General features: G+C 32.3%; 2 protein-coding genes and 1 long non-coding RNA gene across 5 annotated transcripts; 2 read left to right on the forward strand and 1 right to left on the reverse strand.

Moving 5' to 3' along the window:
- Window positions 1-421: 421 nt before the first annotated feature.
- LOC149497356 (uncharacterized) lies at window positions 422-2,907 on the forward strand. Its single transcript, XR_016319913.1, has 3 exons — window positions 422-544; window positions 624-684; window positions 2,548-2,907. It is a non-coding gene; the product is annotated as an uncharacterized LOC149497356 (long non-coding RNA).
- A 3,576-nt stretch (window positions 2,908-6,483) lies between these two features.
- Window positions 6,484-8,347, forward strand: LOC105644385 (RING/U-box superfamily protein). Of its 3 annotated transcripts, XM_012229706.4 has the most exons (3): window positions 6,485-6,647; window positions 6,775-6,847; window positions 7,083-8,347. In XM_012229706.4, the coding sequence occupies exon 3, from the start codon at window positions 7,139-7,141 to the stop codon at window positions 8,264-8,266; it is 1,128 nt and encodes a 375-aa protein (XP_012085096.1). In that variant the 5' UTR covers window positions 6,485-6,647; window positions 6,775-6,847; window positions 7,083-7,138; the 3' UTR covers window positions 8,267-8,347. The 3 variants fall into 3 exon arrangements, with proteins under 3 accessions (XP_012085094.1, XP_089575950.1, XP_012085096.1); XM_012229704.4 differs by having other exon boundaries at window positions 6,484-6,847; XM_089719824.1 differs by having other exon boundaries at window positions 6,484-6,647; window positions 6,775-8,347.
- Window positions 8,348-9,729: 1,382 nt separating this feature from the next.
- Window positions 9,730-12,871, reverse strand: PAP15 (purple acid phosphatase 15). Its single transcript, XM_037639606.2, has 7 exons — window positions 12,443-12,871; window positions 12,166-12,357; window positions 11,697-12,030; window positions 11,276-11,493; window positions 10,960-11,150; window positions 10,590-10,874; window positions 9,730-10,254 (listed from the first exon to the last, which is right to left on the reverse strand). Exons 1-7 carry the CDS (start codon window positions 12,717-12,719, stop codon window positions 10,108-10,110), a joined length of 1,644 nt encoding a protein of 547 aa, XP_037495534.1. The 5' UTR covers window positions 12,720-12,871; the 3' UTR covers window positions 9,730-10,107.
- Between the last annotated feature and the right edge of the window lie 319 nt (window positions 12,872-13,190).

Here is a 13,190-nt window from a genome sequence, read left to right on the forward strand (position 1 = left end):
ACTCTAAAACGCTTAATACTTTTATTACTCTTTTTTATCCATCCCAAATATTGTCCTGTTTCTTTTAGAACATTTGTAGTTTGCTACTTTGCCTTTATTTAATTTTTTAAATAAATATAATTGTAACGTCCCATTTTTCTATTGAATCGAGTCGTTGCTTAGAGTCGAGTCGGGCTGCTCCAAAACCCGGTTTGAGCCATTAGAGTCTAGAGTGGGCTAGAATGAAATAAGGAGAAGAAGTGGACTTACTTGAAGGAAACAAAAATATCAAAGTATAAGGATTAGGACTTGCTTGCACTAAAATATAAAGTTGAGGTATTAAGTTGTACCATTTTGACACTTGAGGTACCATTTGGTAATTTTCACATAAAAATCCATGATATTTTGGAGATGTACCCGTGAGTTCCATTCCTTGTCATTTCTTCATCCTTATCTTCATCTTCTTCCTCTACTTTCCTCTTCCACTTTCCTTTCTCCATCACTTTTAATGGTAGTGAAGATGTTAATGGGATTCAAACATTAATTCAACTTCTATTCTATCCAAGTAAGTAAACCTTCTTGAATTTCATACTTGAATCATTTGGTGATATTTTTAGAGTATTCATAAGAATTCTTATTCATAGATGAAGTAAGCTCAAAGGGAAAAGGAAGCTAAGAAGAAGATTCCAAGCTTGTTAAGTGAAGGTGTGCTATCTCTTTTCGTTTAATTAATTTCCTTGCATGAGAATTTGTGAGGTGTGTTGATAATGAGAAAATATGTTGTTTCATGTTGAGTAAGATGACTGAAAATGGTGAAAAAGCATGAGATGAAATGAATAAATGAAGTAGGTATTGAGTTCATGCTGAAACAGGTTTTGCTGGAAAAGTTACCAGTAACTTCACCTTGATTTTTACCCCATTTATCGATGGAATTAGGAAGTGTCATAGAAGAGTTATTTGTTCCTCTATGTGTTAGCTTTACATGGATTTTTGAATCACCCAAATCGGAGTTATATATTGAGAGATATGGCCAAAAGAGTACAGACTACGCAGGCTGGAAAACACGTCGCGCGCTCGCGACTTGGCCTGTAAACTCACTGACTCTCTTTTGGTGCTTTGCGCGCTCGCGAATTTCATTTGCGCGCTCGCGACTTATGTTTTTATGCTCTTTTGACTTCATTTTCAATGCAATTGTATTCCTTTGCTCAACTTATATGCCTCCAATCATTTTAAAACAAAAAGACAACATTAGAACATGCATCAAAACAACATGCAAGCATGCAAATGATGTGAAATGAGGTAAACACAACTTGTAATTGTATTCTATGCAATTGTGAAATGATGTGAAATGGTGTATGAAGTTATGAATTCTATGCAATTGTATTCCTTTTCTCAACTTGTATGTCTTCAACCACTTTAAAGCAAAAAGACAACATGAACACATGTATAAACACAAAATGCAAGCATGCAAATTACGACACAGTTACTATGCTTTTGTTTTATCTATTGTCATTCCATTAATATGCTCCATTGAGGTTAGGTAGAAACCATGTAGATAAGGCTATGTCGCGACATAGAATAGCAGATCTGCGCCCCATACAGTTTGGTACTCCGGCTACAGGCCGTTGAGTGGATATGATTAAATAGGCCATAGCAGCCAAGCATACAGTTTCATCCAGTTTCATACAGCTTTTCTTATCACTTCGGTTTCACTATAACCTCATACAGTTTGGTACTCCGGCTACAGGCCGTTGAGTGGATATGATTAAATGGGCCATAGCAGCCAAACATACAGTTTCATCCAGTTTCATACAGTTTTTCTTATCACTTCGGTTTCACTATAACCTTATGGAGCCATACAGATATCTTGACATAACATTGCATGAATCATACAGTATACTAAACAGCAAGAAAGATCATCAAGGTAAAATGAAAGTATCATGATATGTGTGCTTACATTCCATATGTGAGTACATGTTTATTTCTACATATGTATGTGCTTATATGTTTCTTTATTCATTGTGATATTCACTGAGTTTAATCAAAGTTGCAGAATTCATACAGCATAAAGAACATCAGGTTAGATCATGAAAGTATAATGCTATATATGCTTACAAGTTTAGTTATTGAATCTTTAAGGAGCCATACAGTCATGAGATGTTATTAATCATAACTTATATGATGTGACTAAAAGTGCATAAGTCATACAACATAATGAATAGCAAGTAAGACAATGAACATATACTGTTATGTATTCTTACATGTTTATTGATCTCATCCATACAACACAATGAACAGCAGGTAAGATCATGCTAGTATCATAATGTGTGATTACAGGTTCATGTAAAGGAGTTATGAGATAATTAGAACTAAATTATTGATGTTTATGAATTAGAAGTTTATTCGTTGCTATAAAGAGACATTTATGTTGAAATTTACTGATCCTATGATGATCAATGCTTTATGAAATTTGTATTTTAAGTTATTTGCCACCACACTTTGTTAAGTATGTGAATTATGAGCACCACTGAGTTTTATACTCAGCGCGTTGATTTTTATCACGCGCAGGTTGAAGATCGTGGTTGCTACTTGAAGACTAAAAGAGTACCATCAAAACAGAAGTGACTATTTTAGTCATAGTAGATTGAGAGTTGTATAATTAAGAATTATGGCATGTATTAAGATTTATGGCATGTATGATTATTACATTTGTTAGAGCTTATGTGATTGGAAATATAATTGAAGCATGTAATTATTATGGTGTAAGTAGTTGGAGGAAATGATTGAATATGAAATATTTTACTATAATTGGTATGATTAGGTCATGAAGACTTGATAGAGATCATGAATGCAAATATTTTGCTGGATATTAAATGCTATTGAGGATTTATACAGTTATGACTGACTGTATAAAGTGTTGTTGTGTTATGATGATTAGTTGGAGATATTGGAAGTCTGAAATTTTAATTGGGAGTGTTTTATATTCATATTTCGCATACAGGATGATATTAGCATGACAGGATATAAGTTCAACCAGATTGTAGCGTCTCGGCTCGGTTCATTCGGGTTAACGGGTGGACCGGGAAGGGATATTACAATAATAGTTAAATTATTATATTGTCATTAATTAAATCCTGATATAAATAAAATTAACGTATCAATCTTTAATCTTTCAATAAAATTTTATTTAATCAAATGTTTGATTAATTTAAAAAATAATTTATTGTGAATTGTTTAATATTTATAGATATTAACATAAAGGCATATTAAAAAATAAGCAATATTTAATTTAAAATAAGTTGTTCGTGTAATTATAACTACCGGGACTATCTTAAATTCCTAATAATCTCATAAAAAATATAAAGGACAAGATAATTTTAGTAGGTCCATCCATTTAAACAATGATGGTCATACATATGAGCTCATCAATGCTAAATTTATAAAACACGGAGTTGGTTGATCATATATATATATATATTATTTTTTCTTTACTTCAAAAAGATAGTCTATTTTTCATTTTCATTCGTTCCAAAATATAATGCACTTCCTTTTTTTTGCATTATAGCCGATCTTTAAATTATCTATTATACATTTATTAAATTTTATCTTATCTTCAATAACTCTCATTAATTTTTACTTATTATTTCAATATAATAATCGCTCATGTTTTGTTTAAAAAGGACATAATAAAAAAATTATATAAATAAAATTATCTTTTTAACCAGAATATAGCACATTACCCAATTACAATTTACTAGGAGCAGTTTATTTTTTAGTGGATAGATCAGTGATCCAAGTACATTAAATTGGGAATACCTATAATTAAATATGTAAAGTCTCATCATTTTAGAATTAAATTAGTAACGATAATATTTATTTTATTTTAATTATAACTCCACTAATGTTTATTAATAATTACATCAGCATTCAATACCTAGAAAAAAGTAATCAACTAAAAAACTAAACTCTAAGTTAAATGCAAAATTGAAATGAAATCAACCACATTATTTGGAATAAAATAATTATTTTCCTTAAAGAACAAATTATCAAATTATAAACACTTGAAAATGTTAAAGATTATGAAATTTGATTTAATTTTTTGAATCAAAATTTAAAATTATTTGGAATTACGTATGGCTTCTCTAAATTTCTTTTAATAATTTTAAATTACACAATATGGAACATAACTACGAGCAACGATTTCAAATTATATTCATATGTGTCTCATGACATAAAAAGAATGCATTGCTCTTAAATTTATTGAAAAGTTCCTATCAAATGATGAATTTCAAATTTTATTTTTTTAATATAAGGAGATAAATATATTAAATATGAATCTTACGAGTATGTAGCTCGGATATTCGACTCTCTCTTTTTTTTTTTTTTTTTTAAGAATTTTAGAAATGTACCAAATAATTTATAATATAAAATTTTGTATAAGTGTCTGCCATTGCAAACAAATTGCTATTGGATAGGAATTCCTTGATTTTAGTGATATGCTACAATATACAATTAGATGATTGCAATTTTTACACTCCATCCAGTTGAATTTTTCCAAAACACCTCTTTCAATTAAAGTATCTAAACTATGACAATCATCTAACTAGATGATTTTAACATATTAATTTTTAATACTTGCACGATGTATTATAGCCTGTGTCCATTTTAACATTCCATAAACTTGATTAATCATCACTTATTCTCAGAGGCAAAAAAGCTAATATGAAGAGAGTTTGCATTACAAATAATCGAACACATGATCTAAGTCATGATGATTAATCCCACAAGTACTTTTTGCGACTAAATTACCACATTCAAGTTATTATAATATATGATTTATTCTATGTGATTGTTTATTTATCATAATATATTTATTGTAGACCGTAACAATTAATGGGATTTTTTATTTTTTATTTTTACAAATGATCTAATCACCATATAAAAAATTTCAAAGTTAAAAGAAAAGATTCGATCACTGATTGCTATATCGTTAAAATGGCAATTGAGACTCTTTTCTATTTTAATTTTATTTATTGAGTATTAAGTCCTTCATTTTGAAATTTAATTGGGTTTGTTTGGCTGAAATTGAGTTTTTTATAGTTTCAATTCCAAAATCCATAAAATTATTTGAAAAAACATTAATTGAGCCATTTAGATAAAAAATGTCCAATCCACTCATAAATTAATCATTTTTTACAATTTTATCCATTTAATATAAAAACATAAAAATGGGCACTAATCCACGCTTTACACGTGATTTTTTTTTTATCCAAGCATTATTGAGAAGATAAACTTTAACCATGTTACCTTAAATTCCTTAATTTACCTTTTTTCCATCATTATTTGAATTTTTCAAACACTTCTAAAAAAAAATAAAAAATTCTACTAGTAAGTGTACATTTATAAATATTGAAATCCTAATATTTATTAAAAAAAAACATTGAAATCAATTGGTGTTAACCTGCAGTCTAAGACGAATTTGAGATGAATATAAAAATAAAAAAAAAAAAAAAAGACAAAAATTATGGTACGGAAGAAATATTATATAACCACAGTGTTTGCTTAAATAGCATTGACATATAGGATGAAAAAATGTTATTTCATTTGAAAAAATAAATGAAATTGTGGTTTGTGTTTTGGTCCCAGAATGGCATTGGATCCTCTCATATGATTTCAGGCACCAAAATCCCAATGATTGAGATCATTATAATAATAACTGCACCAAGGACTTTATTTTTACATCCTAATCAATCTTAACAATTATGAAGAAATTGAAACTTTCTCATGAAACAAACAGTCCTTTTTTCACTTTTTAAAAAGAAAGTCTTGTTTCCAAAAAAAGGAGAAATATGCTTTTTATACCATTAGGAATAATCCATCCCATGGAACTTGGATTTTGTTTTTTTGTTAGAACAAGGGTCAATTTCAGTCTAGCATGTTTGGATATTGTCTTCTAATGGATTTTAGTTGTGTAATTATGTACTCACATATTTAATCTAATTACTTAATTACATATTTAATTTAGATAAATACACATTAGATTTTTCATTTCTCACTCTATTTTGAATTTCATAATGTAATCCCTTTTGTAATATTACTTTGTCGTAACTTCCTTTTTCATCTGTCAAAAAATATATAAAGTTTATTAGTTTACCTTTATTTAATATGTTTTTTTCTTAACAAATATATCAGCAAAATTACTATATTATCATTAATTAAATATTGATATAAATAAAATTAAAATGTCAACCACTAATATTTCACTTATGTATTAGCCAATTGCCTTGATTATTGGATAAATAATTATAATTTAATTAATTTTAATGATAACTTAATTAATTTTAATAATAAGGATATATTAAGAAAAAAAAAAACAACATAAACATTATAATTTAACTACATAAACTAATTTTTATTAATTTGTGTGCAAGTAAAATCGATAGAATAAATTATAAAATGAAGGGAGTATAAAAAAAAAAGGTTCCCGCAAAAAATGATAAAGAACAAGGACCCTGGCCTGATGTTCCCATAAGACTCGCTCTTCTTCCTCAATTTCTCTCTGCATCGCAATACATCGGAGATATAGGGAGAGATACAAACAAAACAAAAAAAACTGATAATCCAAATTCCAAACATTACAGAGAAACATCGTCTTTGGCTTCTTTTTGGTGCATGCCTCTCTTCTTTTTCCCTTTTCTCTCTAATTCACTTGCCTCTGTCTCTTCTGGTCAAAATAATCTAACTTTTACCTTTTCTTTTTCCTTTTTCTTTTTATTTATATATTTTCTTTTGCAGTTACAAAATTGGAAAGCTGCTGTGAGATATATAAGAGAGATCTGCCACCAGAAACGGCTCCCTCTCAAGCAAGGTATCCAATGCTTGTTTTTTCACTTTCCAATGTATATGTAGATCTCTCTTGTAGGTCCCAATTTTCCTAGAGAAATTCTATAATTTTCCTGGAAAATTTCTCATTCCATTTCCAATTCTTGAATTCCTAAAGATAATTTATTTTACAACCTGTGTAAATGTTTTTTTATTTATTGGAATTTGTCATAGTTTCTTATTTGTCTTGGGATTTGTAACTTATCTTATGATGGAAGAAGGTCTTGGTCGTGGTGGTGCTGGTGCTGGTCGCCGGAGACTCTCGCTTTTGGAACAAATGTCAGCACTTGAGGGTACCAGAGACCTAGCCGGACTGACTCTAGATGCTGTGTTGGGCGGAGAAAAACGCCCGGCGGCTGCTCTGGCTCCTACGCCGGCTCAGATGAATAGAACTCTTTTAGATATAATTCGTGACGATGAGCCTCATGTTTCTTTGTTTGGCCACAAGGATAAGAAAACTTGGAAAGCATTCAGAGAACGTCTTCGTCTTAGACGATCGGGAGGTTCTGCTTGGACCTCCTCCGTTCCTGTTCCCGCCTCCGATATTCCTATCCAGAATAACAACCAGAGTTTTAGCAGCAATTACCCGCAACCTAGATCCTTCATTGCCCGCCGTAATTCGGTGCGTTTCACCGGCTCCTCCCCCGGCGATTCAACTCACGCGGAGGATTCCAGTGATAATCCGGCTGTTTCTGGTCACAGAGCAATTATGTGTCGCCGGACTTCCTCTCGGTACGGTCCATCGGGACTGACTCCATCCGAGTCAATGCGGTCGGATGAATCGTCTTTCGGCATTCTAGGCGATGAGCCTCCTTTACGGAGTCTCAGAGCACAAATGTCGCGGCACAATTCAATTCGGAACCCTGACTCGTCTCAGTTTTTTGACGCCGAGGAAGAGACGGGACAGAGCAGCCGCCGTCTAGGCGCGGTAATAACTGAGGATCGAGCGATGTCGGCAAGGGAAGCAGTAGCCGCTCAGGAAGCGGCTGAGGCTGAGGCAGCTGCTCAAGCCGCGGCTGAGGCGGAGGAAGAGGAGTATGATGAGGAGGAAGAAGATGAAGATTCTCCGACGAGCGCAGGGGCAGCTGAGGCAGCGCCAGTGAGGATGTCATTAATGGATTTGTTGGAGGAAACAGATAGGCAGATGGGATTTGTGGGGTCCAGTTACACAATGGGAGATGATTATGACTGCGAAGAAGAAGAAGAAGAAGATGACGATGATGGAATGGACGGTGGCGATGGAATTGAGCATACTTGCTGCGTGTGCATGGTTAGACATAAAGGTGCGGCATTTATCCCCTGTGGTCATACCTTTTGCAGATTATGTTCAAGAGAGCTTTGGGTCCAAAGGGGTAATTGCCCTCTGTGCAATGGTTACATCTCGGAAATTCTTGATATTTTTTAGCTTTTTTGTTTAATTTTTAATATTTTTTTTTCAAGTTCCCAGCTTTATTTATAATGACAAAAAATTTCAAATTTGTGTAAACATCCTTTTTTGTTAGTGACTTGTTTGGATAAATTTTTGGAAATGGTAAAATAAAAAATTTATATGAAGAGAAACTGTCCCTGCATTTGAGGATGGAAAAATGAGTTGCTAGCTTTGGCATTTAGCCAACAAGTGTCTTCTTGTATTTTAGCAGGAAGACTGACAGATCATATGCTAGTTCAGAGTTGGTTTACACACACAAAAAGCCAAATAAAATAATTAATGAAATTAAGTTAATGATGGTCATACTTTATTAAAGGATAATTGTCCCTTCTCTTTATTAAAAGAAGGGTTTAATCATGAATTCTGTTTGATTAGACATTACCACCTTCAGAGTTTTTTGCAGTTTGTTTGGTTTAGTTGACTATGAATAATTGGTTGTAGTTTGATTATTGCTAAATCAAATAGGTTTAAAACATCTCTATCTTAGATAACCAGAGAGAATTTATTATCTAAACTATTCAATGACACTCTTAATTTTTATATTTCGTGCTAAATCCTTTGATCTATAAAATTATATTTATTAAACAGTTTAACTTATAAAGATACGGTTACTTATCAACTGATTAAACAAATATAAAAATATGAAATTCATCATTCAATTATTTGTATTAAAATATGAAAAAACTAATATACTTATTATACAAATAATCAGTAATTAAAAAATATATAAGATTATGTTCAATAGGTATAATTTTACAAATTAAAGTATTTAATAGATATAATTTTACAAGTTGATAAATTAATTTAATAGACCAACATAAAAATATAAGATGCTGTTAAATAGTCCTTGTAAAGTTCAGACCTCAATTCATGTATGAAACCAATATGAAGATAAGTTTAAAAATGAGGTGGGGCATATACATAACTTGTAAAGCTTTGTATTTAATGCAACAACATCAAAATTCAACCAACTGCATGTGACTTTCAAGTCTTTTGAATTCACACAAGTCATTTTCATTTCATAACCTATTACTCAATCATGCCCTGGCTAAATAGTAAATATATATATAACATAAATTAACCAATTCTGGTTCTACAGGTTCCAGAGATGGAGATTCAAATTTGCCTGTTTGCTTGTCATCTTGTATAGTAATTGCTTGTATTGTGCATTTGTTCCTGGAATCTTGCACCTGCTCTCTAACCATCTCTTCTGAAACCCTTGTCCAAAAATAAGCATGCCCTTTTGATTTACTTTCTTAATTTCTATAACAACACTAGTTAGATTTACTCACTTCATGTTCATGGTTCAGAAAGTCTAGAATTAAAACCCTTTACTACAACTGTAAATTTCTTATGCAACAACAACAATACAATACTTCTTAAAACTATAGTACTTACCTTTCAAAAAAAAAAACTACAGTACTTCATATAAAAAAAAATTGAAATCGAACCACAACTATAATTTTCATTTTATCAAAATGCCCTTATTGGATATAAATTTTGCAGGCTCCATCCATTGTCATGATAACAATCAAACATGATAAGGACTTTTTTTCTAAAATCTGGAGTGAGAGAGATGTCTAAATGTAAACTTCATACTATGTACTAGTAATCTAAACTTGCAATGCAATGCTAAAAAAATGGATAGTATTTTTATTTACTGCTATAGTGGGAAAGGATCTAGATGCTTCCCCTGCTATTGTATTTCTCTACATATATCTTCTTCTTCTTCTTCTTCTTCTTCTTCTCTCCCATCATCTCACATATGATTAAAATAACAACACTTTCAATGATCAGAATTTTCTACTAAAACAAACTTAAATGTCCCACGACCAATGCTTAGTTAGCGTTGGACGGATCATGCATTTATCAGGTTGTCTCACTATATAAATTTGATCCCCAATTTTACTCTCGGAGTCTTGATTTCGGTGCCATGTCCATAAAGCCCATGTCTCATTCTTCACCTGCAATTCACATTCAAAGTTTAAAACTTTTGCTGATAAGATTGCAGTATCTTCATTATTCAACATTTTACATGTCCATAAAGTTCAAAATAATCACGTTCTGTATGATCTTGAATCAAAATGAAAATGTGTTCTATTACCCAGTCCAGTTTTCTTTTCCAATGCACAGGAGTTGAGTTTAAAACAACCTCACATTCAAAATTTCAACACTAAATTATTTCGGAACTTCAACATCATCTAATTGAGCACAAACATGATACATTTTCACAATAATACTCAACTTTAAGTCAGAAAAGGGCAAAAAGATCTTTATTTGCAGAGAGAAAGAAAGATACCTCTAGAATTCCATGGCCAAAGCTACTTTCTCTAAGGGCACTGTAATCAGGTTGTCGGTCCCAACAGAACTTACCTGCAGCTGGGCCTGTTGTAAAGTTTGTTGCACAAAAACCACCCATGTGAGCATCAGGAGTAGTTGATGGCTCCGGACACTTTCCAGGTTCATCAGCATGTTCTATAGCCATTTTTTCTCGGTTACCCCCATCTCCAATTGTGATATATATCGGACCACATGGATCCAATTCGTAATTATATACTCGATTTGACCTCTCATATGCATGAACCTGGTAATTAATTTGTCATTAGCAAAAAGGTTAATGAAGCAATTCTTCCATTGAAGACTATAACGATCATCATTTCATCACTTACATGTCCATTGAAGACTATATCAACACCATATGAGTAAAGCAATTCTTCCATTGCCACTTTCATACACTCAGCTTCTCTGTAATGGGCTTTATAAGAACTATACCAAGGTGGATGCCATGTAGCTATTATCCATGGAGTTACTGATCGGTCAACTTTAGCCAAGTCATTCTCCAGCCACTTGTACTGATCAGCTGTCAAAGAAATCAAAACGTAACATAATTACAAGTGTAAATTCCTTTAACATTTCAAAATTTGATCAAAAGCCATTATAAAATTGTCTTTCTCCACAAGAATAAATTGCTCGCTTCATTTTTACCTGATTTATCATAAGCAATGTATGCTCCAAGCATAATGAAATGTATCCCACCAGCATTGAAAGAATAGTAGAATGTAGATGAAGATCCACTTTCTTTAGATGGGAATGCAAATCGAGAACTGTAAGCAACAAATGTTTGATTTCCAGCTTGTGGTTCAATTTCATGGTTCCCCTCCAATACCATAATTGGAACTCTAGCAATTAAAGACTGCATAAACCTGCAAACAAACATCCAACAATAACAATATCAAAGTTTTATCCTTTAGAGTCTGTCTGACATTAACATTGAAGATTGAAACTATTAGAAAGACAGTTTAAGAATCTTGTTTAACTGAAATTCACTTGAAAAGCAAAAGTTAATGACTTGTAAACTCAAAAAACTCGTAGAATCACAAATTCAAGCTAGAAACTGGAAATTAACCTTCCCCAATAATCCCAACGAGGTTGATAGGTCTCACGTATGGGAGAATCAGAAAATTCACATGTATAGCAATCGGCACCAGTTCCATTTGTGAGGTATAGATTTGCATAAGTAACATCTCCAACAAGCAGAACAAGTTCAGGTTTGTTACTAATCACATGGCTGATTGTGGAAGTTGTATTGTATGTAAGTCCAAGATCTCCCACAATTGCTATTCTACTAGGATAGCTTCTTGGACTAGAAACTGGCATTGTTTTGAATGAGTAAATGCTGCTCATTGCTTTTATAGAAGGATCCCCACATCGATAGTAATATAATGTGTCAGGTTTTAACCCTGTTAACAACCAAAAACCAGAAAAAAATTGCTAATTAAAAATTTCCTTTATTCCTAAATCTGACTACCCCTGCCATTAAAAATTTTCAAAGCACCAGGAAAGGGAAAAACTGCAAAAGAATTGACGAACATTACCAGTAAGACGAACGTGGTGGATGATTCCAGAAGTATAATTTTGGAGACCTTGAAAAGGATAAAGCTGGTTATAAACAAGGGAATAGCCCTTAGCTTCATGACTTAACGGATATCTCAAAGGCCCATAACGAACAACACTGGCAACACTTTTAGGGTCTAGTGGTTTTATGTTATAACCAATTTGGGATTCCCCTGCAAAATCCAACAACAATACCCCATTATTAATTTTCCATCAATAATTAATTAAAATTGTATAAAAAAGAAGAAGAAGAAGAACCTGTAATCCAGGAGATCCAAACAGAATCGTAAGAGGCCGATAGAGAAACCGATATCTGCTCTGGCTCAAATCCTCTGACTCGGCGAATAACTCGGGGATCAGTATAGGGCAAATCAACGGCGTTACCACGTAATCTAACGTCAAAAGGAACAGTAACTGGCTCAAACGGACCGTCTAAAGTTGACAGAATCTTGTTCTTGCCGTAGACTGATAAAGAAGTTGTTATAATAAGAAACGGAGCAAGAACAAAGGAATACTGAAACCCCGCCATAGTCATGGATTTTCCATGAAAAAGAAAAAGAAGAAGGGAGAAGCAGAGTAGCTATCGACTGTGTGTATAGAAGAAGAGAGAAAGAGAGAATTACGAAGAAGGAGAAGGCAAAGAGAAATGGATTGGAAAAAAATAGAATGAACCGGAGTCCAAAAAAAAGGGAAGAGAGTATATTCTAGTTTTTATGCTTGGATATTTGAACAGTTAGCGGTTGGTTGGTTTCCGTATGACGTAACGGCCTTGGCGGGTTGTATATATTACCGCCACCTTGTGGTTATATATACTGCTCTATGACCTAAGTATTGACCGTTTTAATAACCGTTTTTTTAAATTAAAAAGTAGAGGGACAAACCCTCTATTTTTTTTAAAAAAATTTTCCTTTTCATTTAATTGGTATTGACTCTCTAACAGTGACATTTGTGGTGGAAGTTGATAACTTGATAAAAGAGCATCTTGTTGTGGAATATTCTTCCATTT

The sequence above is a fragment of the Jatropha curcas genome, chromosome 3, assembly GCF_041381405.1.
Source record: "Jatropha curcas cultivar XTBG-Jc1 chromosome 3, XTBG_Jcur_1.0, whole genome shotgun sequence".
In the NCBI taxonomy this organism is placed as follows: domain Eukaryota; kingdom Viridiplantae; phylum Streptophyta; class Magnoliopsida; order Malpighiales; family Euphorbiaceae; genus Jatropha; species Jatropha curcas.